A 21,943-nucleotide genomic window follows, 5' to 3' on the forward strand; every position below is an offset into this window, starting at 1 on the left:
ATTTCAGCAGAGCAGGTGGTCATGAAAGATAGTTTAGTTCACATTCCTCTTTATTGTAGAGAACAGATCCCACGGGATTTCCCCCAATTAGAACAATTAGATAAATAGACAGTCAATGTACTGGGCTTGTAAGTGCGTGTGTGAAGAGTGAACTGACGGATTGGAACTACGTGGTATACCAACGATAGCCTACGCTGCTATTATGACAAACAAAGCAGAGGACAGCCTCACGCTTATGCAGGTGAGGATTTTTTAAACCAACAAAAATCATTCTACAAGGCTCTGTTACAACTGCAGGAAAATAGTTTTGTCCGAATACTGGTAGATTCAAGAATGGACAATCTGACCAGAGAGGTTCACGGCCTGAAAAACTGTGCATTTCTCAGAGGGAGAGCTTGATGAGTTGGGAAAAAAAGATGGCTGCAACATAACTAACTCTGATTCCAAGAGAAAAGACGACAACAGTGTCTGTGAATCGATGTTGATAATTACAGGGAAATGGGAGTACCTAGAAGGACAATCAAGGAAATATGACATTGTTGTGGGTGGAATCCCATAGTCTCCACATGAGAACTGGACGGAGTCTGAGGAGAAAGTGAGGAAAATGATTGATGAAGAGTTGCATTTGGATCAAGAAAGATTGAGGTTAAGCACGCCCACGGGACTGGAAAATATATCACCAGTAGTGATGAAGTTCCCGAGGAACAAGGACAAGGTGGCTGTCCTGGAGAGAGCCAAGAACTTGAGAGGAACCAGCATCTTCCTATCTTCCTAAACGAGGACTACTCTGAAGCTGTGCGCCAGAGGAGAAAATAACTGATCCCAGCAATGAAGGCTGTTAGGGAGCATGGGGACATTGTCTACATCTGATACAAAAGGTCAAATAGGGAGTGTTATATTTGTCCTGTTTCACTGGATGTAGAAGTGGGTAACCTGTACGAGTGTGAGGTGTGAATTGTAAACATGTTTTTTTTGCATATCTCAACTCGCCCTGAGACCATCAGCATACCACCTTGCATCCCATTGCTGGATTGCCTCTGAAACTAAACAGGGTTGGTTCTGGATGGGAGACCAGATGCTGCTGGAAGTGGTGATGAAGGGCCAATAGGAGGCACTATTTCCTCTGGTCAATTTATTTTTATCCCAATGCCCCAGGGCCGTGACTGGGGACATTGCCCTGTGTAGGATGCTGTCTTTCGGATGGGATGTTAAATGGGTGTCCTGACTCTCTGTGGTCACTAAAGATCCCAAGGCACTTATCGTAAGAGTAGGGGGTGTTAACCCCCGGTGTCCTGGCTAAATTCCCAATCTGGCCCTCATACCATCATGGCCACCTAATCATCCCCAGCTTCCAATTGGCTCATTCATCCCCACTCCTCTCCCCTGTAATTATTCCCCAGGTCGTTGCTTTAAATGAGAATGTGTTCTCAGTCAACCTGGTAAAATAAGGGATACATAAAAAATAAACATCCATTGGAGAGTGGAGTCGCAATCAGGGGTTCAGACATTATATTATTATATTGACGGCGATCTTGCAGCAATTAGGGTGAAATGACTTGCTCAAGGGCAGATCAAATGTATTTTTGCCTTGCAACCTTTTGGTTACTGGCCCAACACTCTAACTGCTAGGCTACCTGCTGCCCAGGTGATTCACTCTCCCACTCAAATAGCCAATATTAATATATAACCTCAGAAATAAGGTTAATAAAATCAATATATTGCTAACTTTATATTGGCCATCACTGAGGCTTACTTAGATAATTGCCATGACAGTACAGTAGTGGAAATACAGGAATACTTACACTGACTATATCAAACATTAGGAACACCATTCCTATTACTAATACCCCCCTACTTTAAAAAATATAAAATATATTTTGATTTGTTTAACACTTTTTTGTTTACTACATGATTCCATATGTGTTATTTCATAGTTTGGATGTCTTCACTATTATTCTACAATGTAGAAAATAGTCAACATAAAGAAAACACCCTGGAATGAGTAGGTGTGTCCACACTTTTGACAGGTGCTGTATCTCATGGTTTACAAGACACCTGATTGATCCATTGTGGAGGCCGTGTGGATGGCACAGTCCATCAGTGTTACTGAAATTGTGGTTATATAACAAACAGTGGTGCAACACTAACAAAAATAATAACAAATGCGCTTTCTCCCTTGTTGGATAGCGGTTGCTGTCCATGGTTTTGAAACATGAATTGGATTTAATTGGTGCCTTTTCCTAGACCATGTTGCTATGTGCATAATAGCAAAGTTAACCAGCATATCATCAATATACCTACAGAAATAAGACAGATCCTGCTTCTGTCACCTGTTTTGACTGTTTAATAGCCTACTGATTCCATGAGGCTACGCAACGATATGCCAAGCAAACCATTTCACAAATCCGTCTGTTTTTAATCTTTGCTTTGCTGTAATAAAGGCTTTCCACTTTTTTTTGTTAGAACAGCATCTGGTATTATTTATCATTTATTTAGTGTTGACACTGTACCAAATTGTCTAATTTTTCTTGATCTCCTTATTATTACTATTATAATAATAATAAGTCATTATCATTAGTAGGTTTAGTATAGCAACCTTGTATAACCACCATCGAGCTGAAGACCTAAAAACACATCCTGTTTAGTCTTAATACCGTAACTTACTTAGGACTGCATTTCAATACTTCTCAATCAAATCAAATCAAATTGTATTTGTCACATACACATGGTTAGCAGATGTTAATGCGAGTGTAGCGAAATGCTTGTGCATCTAACTAACAATTCCAAAACTACTGTCTTCTACACAGTGTAAGGGGATAAAGAATATGTACATAAAGATATATGAATGAGTGATGGTACAGAGCAGCATAGGCAAGATACAGTAGATGGTATCGAGTACAGTATATACATATGAGATGAGTATGTAAACAAAGTGGCATAGTTAAAGTGGCTAGTGATACATGTATTACATAAGGATGCAGTGGATGATATAGAGTACAGTATATATGTATGCATATGAGATTAATAATGTAGGGTATGTAACATTATATAAGGTAGCATTGTTTAAAGTGGCTAGTGATATATTTTACATCATTTCCCATCAATTCCATCATTAAAGTGGCTGGAGTTGAGTCAGTGTCAGTGTGTTGGCAGCAGCCACTCAATGTTAGCGGTGGCTGTTTAACAGTCTGATGGCCTTGAGATAGAAGCTGTTTTTCAGTCTCTTGGTCCCAGCTTTGATGCACCTGTACTGACCTCGTCTTCTGGATGATAGCGGGGTGAACAGGCAGTGGCTCGGGTGGTTGTTGTCCTTGATGATCTTTATGGCCTTCCTGTAACATCGGGTGGTGTAGGTGTCCTGGAGGGCAGGTAGTTTGCCCCGGTGATGCGTTGTGCAGACCTCACTACCCTCTGGAGAGCCTTACGGTTGTGGGCGGAGCAGTTGCCGTACCAGGCGGTGATACAGCCCGCCAGGATGCTCTCGATTGTGCATCTGTAGAAGTTTGTGAGTGCTTTTGGTGACAAGCCAAATTTCTTCAGCCTCCTGAGGTTGAAGAGGCGCTGCTGCGCCTTCTTCACGATGCTGTCTGTGTGAGTGGACCAATTCAGTTTGTCTGTGATGTGTATGCCGAGGAACTGAAAACTTGCTACCCTCTCCACTACTGTTCCATCAATGTGGATAGGGGGGTGTTCCCTCTGCTGTTTCCTGAAGTCCACAATCATCTCCTTAGTTTTGTTGACGTTGAGTGTGAGGTTATTTTCCTGACACCACACTCCTAGGGCCCTCACCTCCTCCCTGTAGGCCGTCTCGTCGTTGTTGGTAATCAAGCCTACCACTGTTGTGTCGTCCGCAAACTTGATGATTGAGTTGGAGGCGTGCGTGGCCACGCAGTCGTGGGTGAACAGGGAGTACAGGAGAGGGCTCAGAACGCACCCTTGTGGGGCCCCAGTGTTGAGGATCAGCGGGGTGGAGATGTTGTTACCTACCCTCACCACCTGGGGGCGGCCCGTCAGGAAGTCCAGTACCCAGTTGCACAGGGCGGGGTCGAGACCCAGGGTTTTGAGCTTGATGACGAGCTTGGAGGGTACTATGGTGTTGAATGCCGAGCTGTAGTCGATGAACAGCATTCTCACATAGGTATTCCTCTTGTCCAGATGGGTTAGGGCAGTGTGCAGTGTGGTTGAGATTGCATCGTCTGTGGACCTATTTGGGCGGTAAGCAAATTGGAGTGGGTCTAGGGTGTCAGGTAGGGTGGAGGTGATATGGTCCTTGACCAGTCTCTCAAAGCACTTCATGATGACGGAAGTGAGTGCTACGGGGCGGTAGTCGTTTAGCTCAGTTACCTTAGCTTTCTTGGGAACAGGAACAATGGTGGCCCTCTTGAAGCATGTGGGAACAGCAGACTGGTATAGGGATTGATTGAATATGTCCATAAACACACCGGCCAGCTGGTCTGCGCATGCTCTGACGGCGCGGCTGGGGATGCCGTCTGGGCCTGCAGCCTTGCGAGGGTTAACACGTTTAAATGTCTTACTCACCTCGGCTCCAGTGAAGGAGAGTCTGCATGTTTCCGTTGCAGGCCGTGTCAGTGGCACTGTATTGTCCTCAAAGCGGGCAAAAAAGTTATTTAGTCTGCCTGGGAGCAAGACATCCTGGTCCGTGATTGGGCTGGTTTTCTTCTTGTAGTCCGTGATTGACTGTAGACCCTGCCACATGCCTCTTGTGTCTGAACCGTTGAATTGAGATTCTACTTTGTCTCTGTACTGACGCTTAGCTTGTTTGATAGCCTTGCGGAGGGAATAGCTGCACTGTTTGTATTCGGTCATGTTACCAGTCACCTTGCCCTTGTCACCTTCTGTAGCTCAGTTGGTAGAGCATGGCGTTTGTAACGCCAGGGTAGTGGGTTCGATTCCCGGGACCACCCATACTTAGAATGTATGCACACATGACTGTAAGTCGCTTTGGATAAAAGCGTCTGCTAAATGGCATATATTTATATATTATTAAAAGCAGTGGTTCGCGCTTTCAGTTTAACGCGAATGCTGCCATCAATCCATGGTTTCTGGTTAGGGAATGTTTTAATCGTTGCTATGGGAACGACATCTTCAACGCACGTTCTAATGAACTCGCACACCGAATCAGCATATTCGTCAATGTTGTTATCTGGCGCAATACCAAACATATCCCAGTCCACGTGATGGAAGCAGTCTTGGAATGTAGAGTCAGCTTGGTTGGACCAGCGTTGGACAGACCTCAGCGTGGGAGCTTCTTTTTTTAGTTTCTGTCTGTAGGCAGGGATCAACAAAATGGAGTCGTGGTCAGCTTTTCCGAAAGGAGGGCGGGGCAGGGCCTTATAAGCGTCGCGGAAGTTAGAGTAACAATGATCCAAGGTTTTTCCACCCCTGGTTGCGCAATCGATATGCTGATCAAATTTAGGGAGTCTTGTTTTCAGATTAGCCTTGTTAAAATCCCCAGTTACAATGAATGCAGCCTCCGGATAAATGGATTCCAGTTTGCAAAGAGTCAAATAAAGTTAGTTCAGAGCCATCGATGTGTCTGCTTGGGGGGGGGGGGATATATACGGCTGTGATTATAATCGAAGAGAATTCTCTTGGTAGATAATGAGGTCGACATTAGATTGTGAGGAATTCTAAATCAGGTGAACAGAAGGATTTGAGTTCCTGTATGTTTCTTTCATCACACCATGTCTCGTTAGCCATAAGGCATACGCCCCCGCCCCTCTTCTTACCAGAAAGATGTTTGTTTCTGTCGGCGCGATGCGTGGAGAAACCCGCTGGCTGCACCGCCTCCGATAGCGTCTCTCCAGTGAGCCATGTTTCCGTGAAGTAAAGAACGTTACAGTCTCTGATGTCCCTCTGGAATGCTACCCTTGCTCGGATTTCATCAACCTTGTTGTCAAGAGACTGGACATTGGCGAGAAGAATGCTAGGGAGTGGTGCACGATGTGCCCGTCTCCGGAGTCTGACCAGAAGACCGCCTCGTTTCCCTCTTTTTCGGAGTCGTTTTTGATCGCCGCATGGGATCCATTCCGTTGTCCTGTTTGAAAGGCAGAACACAGGATCCGCGTCGCGAAAATCATATTCTTGGTTGTACTGATGGTGAGTTGACGCTGATCTTATATTCAGTAGTTCTTCACGACTGTATGTAATGAAACCTAAGATGACCTGGGGTACTAATGTAAGAAATAACATAGGATACTGTATCAATCAATCATTCATTCATTCATGTCATCACACAAGTCATTCATGATGTGAAATGCAATCTAGTATTTTACATTTTAAAATAAAATATAGCAAGTCTTGAATAGTTAGCATAAACAATAACTAAACCGTTCCATTTCGGAAATTGCATTCACAAATTTATTTGACCATTTTTAGACTTTGCTGTAATTAAAGGCATGAAAAAAAAACATTACAACATACTCTCTAGTATGCTTATACTTTATTACACATAATATATAAGCAGTGCTGGCTCCTTACCTCCTTTTTGATCTCCAGTATTTTCCATAACTAGGTCACATTTATTCCACTTTCCCTTTACCTCCTGAGCAACCTGTAAATATTCCCACCTTTTGAGTTTATTTGTCATGTCCTCTTCATCCATTTTGATGTAATGGTGTTCAGAGTTTGTTATGACCATTGATATATAAATCATTGATGCAATTATGATATGCTATAGGCATGGCCTGCCCACTCATTAGGCAGGATTAGGGGGCCGCCCATCCTGTTGATAACCCCTGATCTTCTCTGTCTCATCATACTCATTATTTCTTCAGTTCTCATCCAGTTCCCTACTACATCCAAAACCAACAGAATTAACTACAAACTGACTAATACTACATTAAATATACTACATTACACTATACATGGGCCGTGTGCATTTTCTGCTGGTGTATCCTGAGATAGCTCCTCTCTGAGAACCTCTTCCCACAGTGTGTACAGGCGAAAGGTCTCTCTCCCGTGTGGACTTTCAGGTGCATCTTCATATGGTGCTGGCGGGAGAACCTCTTCTCACACTGGGGGCAGCTGTAGGGTTTCTCCCCTGTGTGGACCCTCTGGTGCCTCTTCAAGTTGGACGAGTCTGAAAAACTGGCCCGGCACAGGTGGCAGTTGAATGGTTTCTCCCCTGTGTGCATCCTCTGGTGGATCTCCACCTGTTTGAGCAAACGGAAGGCTTTCCCACAGAACGAACACGGGAAGCGCTTCTCTTTGACGCCGCCACCTTTACTGATTCCATCTCTACTACTGTCATTTGTCAATGGGCTTGTGTAGCCCTTTAGTGTTGAGGTACGGGCATTGTCTGAGGTCTGATTTAACATAAGGAGAGTGTGAGGAGGATGAAGGCCAGGGAGTGTCTGTGTTGTCGCAGGGTCCATGTTCCAGTTGATAGATCCTATAGAAGGCAGGCTGAAGGCAGCACCTGTTAGGGGGTTAACCTGAGGTGCCATCAATCTCTCTGACTCACAACTATAGGAGCAGGACGGAGCATCGCTAGTCGAGTCAGTCTCTTCTCTCTCCAGCCGCACACCGAAACCTCCCCGTCCACGCAGACCAAATCTACGCCTCGTCCTGGTCTCAGCCAGTCTGTTGTCATGGAGACTCAGTTCAGCTGTTGTTTTGTGTTCGACAGTCTGTTTCTTGTTAACATTGTTCTTCCGCAGCCCAGAGTTGAAGACGCTGTCCCATCCACTGACCTCCACTATGTCGCCTCTGGTCCTGGCCTGCTCAGTGATGTCGTCCCCCGGGCCATTGACTGCACCCGTCTGGGTCTGGGAATCCAAGATGGCCACCCAGTCTCCTCTGTTAGCCTCCAGCCAATCACCTGCAGGAAGAGGTTAGAAAATAGATCTTAAAAACATGGCAGAGAAAACTACATTGGGAATTTGACTCAATAACTTGGTCAAGTTCATACATTATGTGTGTTTTGTATTTAAACATAAGATGTACTGATTTAATTTTATGAATGAAGAAAACAAATAAATAATAATAGCCAGGTGCATCACTATTCCCACTGAATATATATTACTATTAGTATGTAGGCTATATGTACACTGCTCAAAAAAATAAAGGGAACACTTAAACAACACAATGTAACTCCAAGTCAATCACACTTCTGTGAAATCAAACTGTCCACTTAGGAAGCAACACTGGTTGACAATAAATTTCACATGCTGTTGTGCAAATAGAATAGACAACAGGTGGCAATTATAGGCAATTAGCAAGACACCCCCAATAAAGGTTCTGCAGGTGGTGACCACAGACCACTTCTCAGTTCCTATGCTTCCTGGCTGATGTTTTGGTCACTTTTGAATGCTGGCGGTGCTTTCACTCTAGTGGTAGCATGAGACGGAGCATGAGACGGAGTCTACAACCCACACAAGTGGCTCAGATAGTGCAGCTCATCCAGGATGGCACAGCAAGAAGGTTTGCTGTGTCTGTCAGTGTAGTGTCCAGAGAATGGAGGCGCTACCAGGAGACCGGCCAGTACATCAGGAGACGTGGAGGAGGCCGTAGGAGGAGGCCAACAACCCAGCAGCAGGACCGCTACCTCCGCCTTTGTGCAAGGAGGAGCAGGAGGAGCACTGCCAGAGCCCTGCAAAATGACCTCCAGCAGGCCACAAATGTGCACGTGTCTGCTCAAACGGTCAGAAACAGATTCCATGAGGGTGGTATGAGGACCCGACGTCCACAGGTGGGGGTTGTGCTTACAGCCCAACACCGCGCAGGAAGTTTGGCATTTGCCAGAGAACACCAAGATTGGCAAATTCGCCACTGGCGCCATGTGCTCTTCACAGATGAAAGCAGGTTCACACTGAGCACATGTGACAGAGTCTGGAGAACGTTCTGCTGCCTGCAACATCCTCCAGCATGACCGGTTTAGCAGTGGGTCAGTCATGGTGTGGGGTGGCATTTCTTTGGGGGGCCGCACAGCCCTCCATGTGCTCGCCAGAGGTATCCTGACTGCCATTAGGTTCTGAGATGAGATCCTCAGACCCCTTGTGAGACCATATGCTGGTGCGGTTGGCCCTGGGTTCCTCCTAATGCAAGATAATGCTGGACCACATGTGGCTGGAGTGTGTCAGCAGTTCCTGCAAGAGGAGGGCATTGATGCTATGGACTGCCCCCCCGTTCCTCAGACCTGAATCCAATTGAGCACATCTGGGACATCATGTCTCGCTCCATCCACCAACGCCACGTTGCACCACAGACTGTCCAGGAGTTGGCGGATGCTTTAGTCCAGGTCTGGGAGGAGACCCCTCAGGAGACCATCCGCCACCTCATCAGGAGCATGCCCAGGCGTTGTAGGGAGGTCATACAGGCACGTGGAAGCCACACACACTACTGAGCCTCATTTTGACTTGTTTTAAGGACATTACATCAAAGTTGGATCAGCCTGTAGTGTGGCTTTCCACTTGAATTTTGAGTGTGACTCCAGACCCAGACCTCCATGGGTTGATAAATTTGATTTCCATTGATCATTTTTGTGTGATTTTGTTGTCAGCACATTCAACTATGTAAAGAAAAAAGTATTTAATAAGAATATTTCATTCATTCAGATCTAGGATGTGTTATTTTAGTGTTCCCTTTATTTTTTTGAGCAGTGTATTTATCTCTTACTTTGCTCCCCCATCTTTAGTCCACTCAGCGGATCAATGCTCTCTGGTCCGTCCTCTATCGTCTCCTCTTTGACCAACAGCAGATCAGGCTTCCCATCCTCCATGTCTACTGACTGTAAGAGATACAGAGTGAGAGGATGTTGGATCAAGAAAGCTGATATGAGCACCCTGCTATGGAGCATCTTCTGATCAGACGAGTGATTGCTATGAGTACTATACAAATGTTAGTTGATTTGATCACTTGACATTCTTTATTGGTTTGCTAATTCAAAGGCATGGTCCCACACTTAAGACCAAATTAATCAAGATCAGTGCTTGTATTCACAAAGCGTCTTAGACTAGAAATGTGGCCGTAAGTACTGAGAATAGAGACATTTTACTCCTACTCTTATAGGTAAAAATAAAAGCTATGCATGAAGCCTCTTCTAGTCGACAGATATTTAGGACCCCTCATGAGTTGTCCGAACGGATTAAGAGTTACCAGCAAGTGTCTTGATAATAAGAAAAGGTAGAGGCTCCTGTACCCCATGCAATTGTTTTGGAGTTCAAATAATGTTTTGATATTTCTATATGATCAACCAATAAATAATCTACGCTGAACAAAAACATTCGCAATATGCAACATTTTAAAAGAAATTACACATCAGAGTTGATCAGGCTGTTGAGAGTAGCCTGTGGAATGTGGTCCCACTCTTCAATGGCTTTGTGAAGTTGCTGGATTTTGTCGGGAACTGAAACACCCTGTTGTATGCGTCGATCCAGAGCATTCCAAACATGCTCAATGGGAGTATGCAAGCCATGGAAAAACAGGGACATTTTCAGCTTCCAAGAATTGTGTACAGATACTTGCGACATGGGGCTGTGCATTATCATGCTGAAACATGAGGTGATGGTGGAGGATAAATGGCACGACAATAAGCCTCAGGATCTCGTCACTATCTCTGTGCATTCATTTTGTCCATAGCTTATGCCTGCCCATACCATAACCCCACCACGGGGCACTCTGTTCACAACGTTGAAATCAGCAAACAGCTCGCCCACATGACGCCATACACATCATCTGTGGGTGTGACGCAGGTTGGACGTACTGCCAAATTCTCTAAAAAGACGTTTGAGGCGAGTTATGGTAGAGAAATTCACATTCAGTTCTCTGGCAACAGCTCTGGTGGACATTCTTGCAGTCAGCATGCCAATTGCACGCTCTCTCAAAACTTTAGACATCTGTTGCATTGTGTTGTTTGACAATGCTGCACATTTTAGAGATAGGACCGTTTTATTGTCCCCAGCACAAGATGCACCTGTGTAATGAACATGCCGTTTAATAAGCTTCTTGATATGCCACACCTTTCAGGTGGATGGATTATCTTGGCAAAGGAGAAATGCTCACTAACAGGGATTTAAACTAATTTGTGCACAACATTTGAGAGAAAAAATGTTTTTTGTGCAGATGGAAAATATCTGGGATCTTTAATTTCATGAATTAAAATTAAAATTTTAAAGCTCATGAAACATGGGACAAACAATTTACATGCTGTGTTTATATTTTTGTTCAGAACAGATCTACATGCTATCTTTTGCGCTTCTGACAATGATTTTACATGAGGCCTAAGTCACATGATATGCCTAAATACTTATAACCACTAGGTTAATAAATAATACATTTTATTTTGATTATTCAATTAACATACATCGTGTTATTTCAAGTTATGAGTTGGGCAATTGATTAATAAGCAATTGATAGCATCTAGGTCCTACGGTTTGATGATTATTGATAGACCTTTCAAACGTTTTATGCAACATTATCGAGTTGATGCCTAGCCTACCGTGCCAGAAGTAATTTAGAGAATTGTTGAATGGGAGTCCGCGTGTGTTGATATAACAGCTATCCAACTTCTACTTTTAACAACCATACTGTATGATTCAGTGCAATATGCCTATCACATTATAAAAAACATCAGAAATTCTTAAAAGATTATGCATGCCAACATTAGGAAAAAATTAAGAAGGCAAAGTGTCAAGTGAAAGTTATAAAACATTTTACCATTGCAACGTTTGACGTAAAGTTACATTCATATCAATAAACTTTTTTTCAACAACTCCAAAGCAATTGCATGTGGCGCAGGAACCACTGACTCCGCATTTTTCTATTATCAAGGCACCGGCTGGTACCTCTTAACTGGTTAGGACAGCTCAAGAGGTGTCCTTAATACACTACAGTGCCTTCGGAAACTATTCAGACCCCCTGACTTTTCCCACATTTTGTTACGGCCTTATTTTAAAATTGAAAAAGTAAAACAGGTTTTTAGAAATGTTTTCAAATGTTTAAAAAAACAAAACAGAAATACCTTATTTACATAAGTATTCAGATCCTTTGCTATGAGACTCGAAATTGAGCTCAGCTGCATCCTGTTTACATTGTTCATCCTTGAGATGTTTCTACAACTTGGAATCCACCTGTTGTAAATTCAATTGATTGAACATGATTTTGAAAAGGCACACACCTGTCTATATAAGGTCTCACCAGTTGACAGTGCATATCAGAGCAAAAAATCAAGCCATGAGGTCGAAGGAATTGTCCGTAGAGCTTCGAGACAGGATCGTGTCGAGGCACAGATCTAGGGAAGGAGCTCCAGAGTTCCTCTGTGGAGAGGGGAGAACCTTCCAGAAAGACAAACATCTCTGCAGCACTCCACCAAGCAGGCCTTTATGGTGGAGTGGCCAGACTGAAGCCACTTCTCAGTAAAAAAAAGGCACATGACAGCCCGCTTGGAGTTTGCCAAAAGGCATCTAAAGACTCTCAGAACATGAGAAACAATATTCTCTGGTCTGAGGAAAGAACGATTGAACTCTTTGGCCTGAATGCCAAGCGTCACATCTGGAGGAAACCTTGCACCATCCCTACAGTGAAGCATGGTGGTGGCAGCATCATGCTGTGGGGATGTTTTTCAGCGGCAGGAGACTCGTCAGGATCTAGGGAAAGATGAACAGAGCAAAGTACAGAAAGTTCCTTGATGAAAACGTGCTCAAGAGAGCTCAGGACCTCAAACTGGGGCAAAGGTTCACCTTCCAATAGGACAACGACCCTAAGCAAAAAGCCAAGAAAACGCAGGAGTGGCTTGGGGACAAGTCTCTGAATGTCATTGAGTGACCCAACCAGAGCCCAGACTTAAACCCGAATGAACATCTCTGGAGAGACCTGAAAATAGTTGTGCAGCAACGCTCCCCATCCAACCTGACAGAGCTTGAGAGGATCTGCAGAGAGGAATGGGAGATACAGATGTGCCAAGCTTGTTGAGTCAGACCCAAGAAGACTAAAGGCTGTAATCGCTGCCGAAGGTGCTTCAACAAAGTACTGAGTAAAGGGTCTGAGTAAAGAATTGTGTGTAGATTGATGAGCATTTATTTATTTTTAAGGCTGTAACTTAACAAAATTTGGAAAGAGTCAAGGGATCTTAATACTTTCTGAATGCACTGTATATATACAGAAAATGTGGTACCCCTTCAAATGAATGGATTTGGCTATATCAGCCACACCCATTGCTGACAGGTGTATAAAATCGAGCACACAGCCATGCAATCTCCATAGGAGAATTTGGCAGTAGTATGGCCTTACTGAAGAGCACAGTGACTTTCAACTTGGCACCGTCATAGGATGCCAACTTTCTAACAAGTCAGTTCATCAAATTTCTGCCCTGGTCAACTGTAAGTGCTGTAGGCGGTAGGCCACACAAGCTCAGAGAACGGGACGCCGAGTGCTTGAAGCGTGTAGCGCGTAAAAGTAGTCTTGTCCTCAGTTGCAACACTCACTACAGAGTTCCAAACATCCTCTGGAAGCAACGTCAGCACAACAACTGTTCGTCTGGAGCTTCCTGAAATGCGTTTCCATGGCCGAGCAGCCACACACAAGTCTAAGATCACCATGCGCAATGCCAAGTGTCTGCTGGAGTGATGTATATCTCGCCGCCATTGGGCTCTGGAGCAGTGGAAACGTGTTCTCTGGAGTGATGAATCATGCCTCACCATCTGGCAGTCCGACGGATGCCAGGAGAAGGCTACCTGCCCAAATGCATAGTGCCAATTGTAAAGTTTGGTGGAGGAGGAATGATGGTGTGGGGCTGATTTTCATGGTTTGGACAAAGCCTCTCAGTTCCAGTGAAGGGAAATCTTTAACGCTATAGCATAGAAAGAATCTAGACGATTCTGTGCTTCCAACTTTGTGGCAAAAGTTTAGGGAAGGCCCTTTCCTGTTTCAGCCCGACAATTCCCCGGTGCACAAAACGAGGTCCATACAGCAATGGTTTTCCGAGATCGGTGTGGAAGAACTGGACTGGCCTGCACAGAGCCCTGACTTCAACCCCAGCGAATACCTTTGGGATGAATTCTCCTGAACCGGAAGTCGTCTAAACCGGAAGTATCAGAAGTCTTCTGAACCAGAAACCCAACAGAAGCAAGCCAGCTAACTAGATAGTAGTCAGCTAACTAGCTAGTAGTCAGCTAGCCACTGCTAGCGGTCATCAGCTACCTCTAGCACGAACAACGTTCGCCAGTTTGCACAGCACGATTCAAATCAGAGCAAATCTGACTTATTTTTCTCCATATCTCCGGATTCCTACCGCAAGCTCTGAACCTTTTTTTTTCTTCACATGGATCATCACAGCTAGCTAGCTGCTATGCGAGTGGACACTCCTGGCTAACGTCCCTGTCCCGAAGCAAGAACCAATTGGCCTGGAGCTAGCCCTGCCAGGCCCATCTCTCGGCTAGCCAAAGAGGCAAATCGACCACTCCCTGGGCTACAATACCTATTTTACCAACTGGCAAATGACCCCCGCCGACCCATCACGACTGCACCACTGACGTGATTTGCCCGAGGGGGGTTTCTCAATTAGCTCCGCGGTTAGCCTGCTAGCCGCGGCCTGTTAGCTGTCCAGAGAACATCGGACTGTTAGCTTAACACCCCGGCCATCCTACAATCTAAGCTTGATGCCCTCAATCTCACACAAAATGGACCAACCAGGTACAACACCAAATCCATAAACACAGGCACCCTCATAGATATCATCCTGACCAACTTGCCGTCCAAATACACCTCTGCTGTTTTCAACCAAGATCTCAGCGATCACTGCCTCATTGTCTGCATCTGTAATGGGTCCACGGTCAAACGACCACCCCTCATCACTGTCAAACGCTCCCTAAAACACTTCAGCGAGCAGGCCTTTCTAATCGACCTGGCCCGGGTATCCTGGAAGGATATTGACCTCATCCCGTCAGTAGAGGGTGCTTGGTCAGTCTTTAAAAATGCCTTCCTCACCATCTTAAATAAGCATGCCCCTTTCAAAAAAAATAGCACCAGGAACAGATATAGCCCATGGTTCTCTCCAAACCTGACTGCCCTTGACCAGCACAAAAACACCCTGTGGCATTCTGCATTAGCATCGAAAAGTCCCCGTGACATGCAACTTTTCAGGCAAGTTAGGAACCTAAATACACAGGCAGTTAGGAAAGCTAAGCCTAGCTTTTTCAAGCAGAAATTTGCATCCTGTAGCACAAACTCAAAGAAGTTCTGGGACAGTGTAAAGTCCATGGAGAATTAGAGCACCTCCTCCCAGCTGCCCACTGCACTGAGGCTAGGAAACACGGTCACCACCAATAAATCCAGCTGGCCATGCTTTCCATCTGTCTACCTCTACCCCGGTCAACAGCCCTGCACCCCCCACAGCAACTCGCCCATGCCTCCCCCATTTCTCCTTCACCCAAATCCAGAAAGCTGATGTTCTGAAAGAGCTGCAAAATCTGGACCCCTGCAAATCAGCCTGGCTAAACAATCTAGAACCTCTCTTTCTAAAATGATCTGCCAAAACTGTTGCAACCCCTATCAACCCCTCTTTTGTATCATCTGAGATTCTCAAAGATTGTAAAGCTGCCACAGTCATCCCACTCTTCAAAGGGGGAGACACCCTAGACACAAACTGCTACAGACCTATATCTATCCTACCCTGCCTTTCTAAGGTCTTCAAAACCAAGTTAACAAACAGATTACCGACCATTTCGAATCCCAACGTACCTTCTCCGCTATGCAATCTGGTTTCAGAGCTGGTCATGGGTGCACCTCAGCCACACTCAAGGTCCTAAATCATATCATAACCGCCATCGATAAGAGACATTACTGTGCAGCCGTATTCATCGACCTGGCCAAGGCTTTAGACTCTGTCAATCACCACATTCTTATTAACAGACTCAACAGCCTTGGTTTCACAAATGATTGCCTCGCCTGGTTCACCAACTACTTTTCAGTGTGTCAAATCGGAGGGCCTGTTGTCCGGACCTCTGGCAGTCTCTATGGGGGTGCCACAGGGTTCAATTCTCAGGCCGACTCTCTTTTTTGTATACATCAATAATGTCGCTCTTGCTGCTGGTGATTCTCTGATCCACCTCTATGCAGACGACACCATTTTGTATACTTCTGGCCCTTCTTTGGACACTGTGTTAACTAACCTCCAGACGAGCTTCAATGCCATACAACTCTACTTCCGTGGCCTCCAACTGCTCTTGAATGCAAGTAAAACTAAATGTATGCTCTTCACCCGATCACTGCCCGCACCTGCCCGCCTGTCCAGCATCACTACTCTGGACGGCTCCGACTTAGAATATGTGGATAACTACGAATAACTAGGTGCCTGGTTAGACTGTAAACTCTCCTTCCAGACTCACATAAAGCATTTCCAATCCAAAATTAAATCTAGAATCGGCTTCCTATTTCGCAATAAAGTGTCCTTCACTCATGCTGCCAAACATACCCTCGTGACCATCCTACCAATCCTCGACTTTGGCGATTTCATTTACAAAATAGTCTCCAACACTCTACTCAACAAATTGGATAGTCTATCACAGTGCCATCCGTTTTGTCACCAAAGCCACAATATACTTCCCACCACTGCGACCTGTATGCTCTCGTTGGCTGGCCCTCGCTTCATACTCGTCGCCAAACCCACTGGCTCCAGGTCATCTACAAGTCTCTGTTAGGTAAAGCCCGCGGCAGCGTAGCCTAGTGGTTAGAGCGTTGGACTAGTAACCGGAAGGTTGCGAGTTCAAACCCCCGAGCTGACAATCTGTCGTTCTGCCCCTGAACAGGCAGTTAACCCACTGTTCCCAGGCCGTCATTGAAAATAAGAAATAATAACTGACTTGCCTGGTTAAATAAAGGTAAAATAAATTTAAAAAATCTCAGCTCACTGGTCACCATAGCAGCATGCACTCCAGCAGGTATATGTCACTGGTCACCCCCAAAGCCAATTCCTCCTTTGGCCGCCTCTCCTTCCAGTTCTCTGCTGCCAATGACTGGAATAAACTGCAAAAAGCACTAAAGCTGGAGACTCATATCTCCCTCACTAGCTTTAAGCACCAGCTGTCAGAGCAGCTCACAGATCATGGCACCTGTACATAGCCCATCTGTAAACAGCCCATCCAACTATCTCATCCCCATACTGTATTTATTTATTTATCTTGCTCCTTTGCACCCCAGTAATTCTACTTGCACATCTATCACTACAGTGTTTAATTGCGATATTGTAATTACTTCGCCACCATGGCCTATTTATTGCCTTTACTCCCTTATCTTACCTCATTTGCACTCACAGTATATAGACTTTTTGTTTTCTTTTTTTTACACTTATTGACTGTATGTTTTGTTTATTCAATGTGTAACTTTGTGTTGTTGTGTGTCAAACTGCTATGCTTTATCTTGGCCAGGTCGCAGTTGCAAATGAGAACTTGTTCTCAACTCAAGATGTTTGACGATCAGGTGGCCACTTACACTACATGACCAAAAGTATCTGTCAAGTAGGTGGGAATCATGACTAAAGAGGCTTCCTGCATAGCTTCTTTTTTTTAAACCATAAGAGTAGGAGTAAAATGTCTCTAGTCCCAGCACTTCTGACCAATTTTCTACTCACAAGACTTCTAAGAGTAAGAGTACTGATCTAGGATCAGGCCCCAACCTGGTCAGCACTCCTACTCTGAGAGTCTTTTGGATACGGGCCCTGACCTAATGCCAAACAGACAGTAGTTCACAGTGGACTCACCTCAGTGAGATGGTGTGTGGTCCTGTGCTGGTCAGCTTGTTCCTCTGCGGGTTCAGGAAGAGGTGTAGTCTGGTTGTCATCTATGACCATGATCCCCTCAGTGTTCCCCAGACCCTCCTCACACCCCTCCTCCTTCACTAGCAGCCCCTCTGGGCCCTCCTCCTCCTGGAAGAGACAGCTGATACAGATTACACTCACTCAGGTACGTACACACACTACGTTTGAGTCCTATACTGTAGTTACAGAATTATGTAATTGTTGTTAAATTCATCATGGTGGACATAAATATGATGGTGTGGGTAAATATGAGGCAAAAGTCTAACAAAACCAACTAAACTATTCTGACGTAGGTGTTTGTTCATGTGTGGGTTTTTGTAGGTATATTTAGTAAGTCTATAATGGTTATAAAGCGCTGTTGGGTGTACGCAGAATAGGGTGAGATCGGATGTGATGTGTACTAAAAAAAGTCAATGAAAGTCAGAATAAAAAGTCCCATTTTGTGTTTTTTTTAAACATAAACAAGTTTTAAATTACATAATAATAAAAATACACCATAAAAATCAGCATGAACTTGATGAACTGCATTAATTTTCTCATTAAGTGTCTTGAAGAAAAATGTAAGTACTTGAATTAAAGTAATTAAATATGCATTTGTGAACATCATATATCCTACATAGTACAAACAATATATATCACACAGTGCCTGGATGCAATATTATACCCAGGAATATTGAACACTGAAATCTGTTACTCTTGTTATTCCAAGTGTATCTGTGGATGTTTTCTGCTGACAACAATAAAAATGTATATTTGTCTTCTTCTAAACATCAGAAACTAATCGAGTGGAATGGTTTTTCTGCTGGTGTATCCTGAGGTAGCTCCTCTCTGAGAATCTCTTCCCACAGTGTGTACAGGCGAACAGCCTCTCTCCCTCGTGGACCTTCAGGTGGATCTTCAGATGGTGCTGGTGGGAGAACCTCTTCTCACAATGGGGGCCGCTGTAGGATTTCACCCGTGTGGACCCTCTGGTGCCTCTTCAGGTTGCCATCCTGGGCGAAGTGCATGTGACACTGGGTACTACTGAAGGATTTATCCCGTGTGGAACTACTGGTGGAACCACCTTCTGGAGGCAGCTAAAGCCTTTGTTACAGAACATGCAGAAGAACGATGTGGCTCCCCCTCCCTGAACCTGGCTCTAGCCCTGTCATTTGAGTTCAATACCTGATCGAAAAGGCTGTGTGAATTGGAAGGCCCCATTGACGTGGACACTGGGTTGCGATCCCTGAACGCCTGTAAAGGGAAGCGGGACACGACATTTGGATTTGTCTCTAAGCTTTTCATGTATTCTTGGGACTCGACATTTGGATTTGTCTCTAAGCTTTTCATGTAATCTAAGAAGTCTGTCCTGTGAGTGTCTGTCTCCTAGGTGAATATCTGCATTCCATGTGAAAGGAATATCACCCTCCACTTTCTCAGTCACTTTATCTGCCACTATAACTTCACCTTTCTTATCTAGGCACCCTTCAGAGTATACACTACCACTGTACTGGTTCCAGTCTTCTCTAGACAGATCAATCTGTGTCTCTAAACCCAAGGATATGTTGCCAGGTCCATCTCTGAAGTGTAAGAACAAGACAGATCATCACCTCCAGTGTGTAACGCATCACCATCTACACAAGAATTAACAGCCCTTTGGCTCTGGTGAAATACCGGTAAATACTCTGAGCCGGGAGCAGGAAGACAGCCCAGTCTGCCCAGCCCCTCTGAGTCTGATCTGTGGTCAGATCCTGTGCATTACAGTTAAATGTCTCTGACATTAGGATGGCGTTCGGCGTGCCACTGACCTCCGCGATGCTGTGTCGTGGATCCTCTTCTTCAGTCCTCTCCTGCTTGACCAGGGACGATCCTCCAGGACTTGCAGCCTCTACGTCTGCATCCTGACACAAGAAGAGGGGAGGTTATTACCGATACGAGTAGAATTGGATAACAATGTAGTAGGGAAGTCTCACAAGCTCCCCTATGGCAGATACATGAGGATGTCTATCTAAGCAAGTGAATAGCTGAGGGGAGCCTTTCTGAAATAAACTGGCCACATTTGATGTACTGTTACACTAACCTCTATCACAATAACATTTTGGGTTGAGGTTCCACTCCCCTCATCAACAGTGATTGGTTGGTCATCTCTCCATGTATTGTGTCCCACGGGCTTCACAAAGCTCCTGTGGCCTCCAGTGAGATGTCCTTCACATGAGAGTTATTGGGGGAAAATAGGTGGTTAGGTTAGGTACTGTCAATGCTGAACGCTATATTGTACAATATTGACAGTTTTGACAGTCTAGAATTGGCCAGGATGTAAAATTGTGTCTTTGTGCAATTTAGCTAAGTAATCTGGGGAATTACTGCATACGATCCAAAAACTGTCCAAGACCCAATTCTGGTTAACACATCTAGTTACACATGTACAGAGGGGTGCACCGCTGCCTCGGTCTTCTGCAAAATGTACCTCTTTCCATTCCTCTGTATCGGTCGAGGATCTTGACACTACTGGGACGACTGGAGTGTGCGCGCTCTCGCGTTGTCTTCTCGGCGCGCTCCCGCGATACCTTCAGCTCCAGCAGCTGTAGTTTCCTCCGCAATACCCTGTTTTCTTTCTGGCTTTGAGTTATTTCCAAACGAAACACTGCATAGTCGTCATCCACGAGTTTACAGACCTCTGCCACGGCTGCATTCGCTAGCACCTCCATGATGGAGGCTATTTGAGTGTGAAAAACCATGGCCATTGTTTGCTAACGACTAGCAAGCTAGCGTTACAGAGATAACATATATCAACCAAGTCCTGTCTCCAACGCGATTTAAAGAGGCATAAGTATGTGATGGTGAGCAGTTAAATTAATAATAGTTTGAGTTCCATTGTGTTAATGTCTAAATAAAAACCCTAAAGAGAAAATTGTTCTTGGTCATGTTTATGTCAATACTTATCTGTTTTTTAAATGGCGGTTGGCAACCAAAAAGGTGCATTACCGCCACCAATTGGACTGGAGTTTGAGTCGATGACACGTGGTTTCCGTTAGGGAAGGCCTAGTCTGAAGTGCGCTCGGGCAATAACTCATTCTAAACAACGCAATTGTTTTTACAAACTTTGGCAAAGAGAAAAGTATACAAAACGCAATCGACTCTGTTTGTTACAAATTCTAGTTTTGGAAACAGAAAACTGTATGGAGATCAAATGTATAATAATCCATCCATCTTCTCCCACTTCTGGCCACCGGGCTTCCTCTCATCACCATATTTGGTCGTGAGTGGAAATTCCAACCGGATGCTTCAAATTAATACATCTGGTGAAATATCTGGCTCATTGTTCTATCTGTGGTGGCGGTGTCATAATATCCCTAAAACCTAGCGGTCAAACACGGACATGGTTCCAATAGTTTTTCCACCATTCATTTTTACAATAGGGGATTTTAGAAACATTTAAATTAAGGGCTGTGTTTTGTGTAGCTTTACCCTGGTGTTACGTTTTGATAAGTATGTAATTCTCTCTCAGACAAGGTGAATTTGATCAATATTCAGCTCTATTTACTCTCAGATTTTAAATGCTAATTAGCATCAAAGTAGACATCATGCAAGACTACAAATCCCTGCAAGGTCCTGATCGTCATATCTAGCTGGCACCGTTGCTTACAGGTCAATTAAGAAATGTAGCCAATTTATTCATTACTACATTTAGCTAACATTGGATAGTTAATGCAGAGTTTGCCCTGATTCTACAGTCTCGTCCAGATCATCATGACATTTGTAGTTTTTTACGATAGCCACATTAGCAGCCGATTAGCATTTCATTTGTTGGGGTTAAATACAGGCAAATATATTGATAGAAGTTACTTTTCCCACATTTTGTTAGGTTACATCCTTATTCTAAAATGTATAATTATTTTTCCCTCATCAATCTACAGATTTTTCCCTCATCAATCTACAGACAATACCCCATAACGACAAAGCTACAACAAAAACGCGAAAATATTGCTATTCATAAATCCAAATAAACTGATGTCATATTTACATAAGTATTCAGACCCTTTATTCAGTACTTTGTTGAAGCACCTTTGGCAGTGATTACAGCCTCGAGTCTTCTTGGGTATGATGCTACAACCTTGGCACACCTGTATTTGGGCAGTTTCTCCCATTCTTCTCTGCAGATCCTCTCAAGATCTGTCAGGTTGGATGAGG

The 21,943-nt window shown here is 44.4% G+C and overlaps 2 protein-coding genes across 5 annotated transcripts in view; one reads left to right on the forward strand and one right to left on the reverse strand.

The window, feature by feature from the left end:
* Positions 1 to 21,943, forward strand: part of LOC118395568 (neurotrophin receptor-interacting factor homolog) — a 384,346-nt gene that overhangs the window by 52,945 nt on the left and 309,458 nt on the right. The gene's annotated exons all lie outside the window — the stretch shown is intronic.
* Positions 6,447 to 21,943, reverse strand: part of LOC118395573 (sal-like protein 4) — a 40,236-nt gene continuing 24,739 nt past the window's right edge. Inside the window, exons 1-7 of one of the 3 annotated variants that reach the window (XM_035789411.2) lie at positions 20,220 to 20,980; positions 19,833 to 19,957; positions 19,561 to 19,653; positions 18,938 to 19,006; positions 17,717 to 17,881; positions 9,640 to 9,751; positions 6,447 to 7,843 (exon numbers count right to left, since the gene is read on the reverse strand). In XM_035789411.2, coding sequence (XP_035645304.2) covers positions 6,882 to 7,843; positions 9,640 to 9,751; positions 17,717 to 17,881; positions 18,938 to 19,006; positions 19,561 to 19,653; positions 19,833 to 19,957; positions 20,220 to 20,496 — 1,803 coding nt within the window. In that variant the 5' untranslated portion in view covers positions 20,497 to 20,980 and the 3' untranslated portion in view covers positions 6,447 to 6,881. Of the gene's footprint in view, positions 7,844 to 9,639; positions 9,752 to 17,716; positions 17,882 to 18,937; positions 19,007 to 19,560; positions 19,654 to 19,832; positions 19,958 to 20,219; positions 20,981 to 21,943 lie in introns of those variants that run through there. The other 2 variants (XM_052465152.1, XM_052465153.1) reach the window with 2 other exon arrangements.

This window comes from Oncorhynchus keta, chromosome 16 (genome assembly GCF_023373465.1).
Source record: "Oncorhynchus keta strain PuntledgeMale-10-30-2019 chromosome 16, Oket_V2, whole genome shotgun sequence".
Taxonomy (NCBI): domain Eukaryota; kingdom Metazoa; phylum Chordata; class Actinopteri; order Salmoniformes; family Salmonidae; genus Oncorhynchus; species Oncorhynchus keta.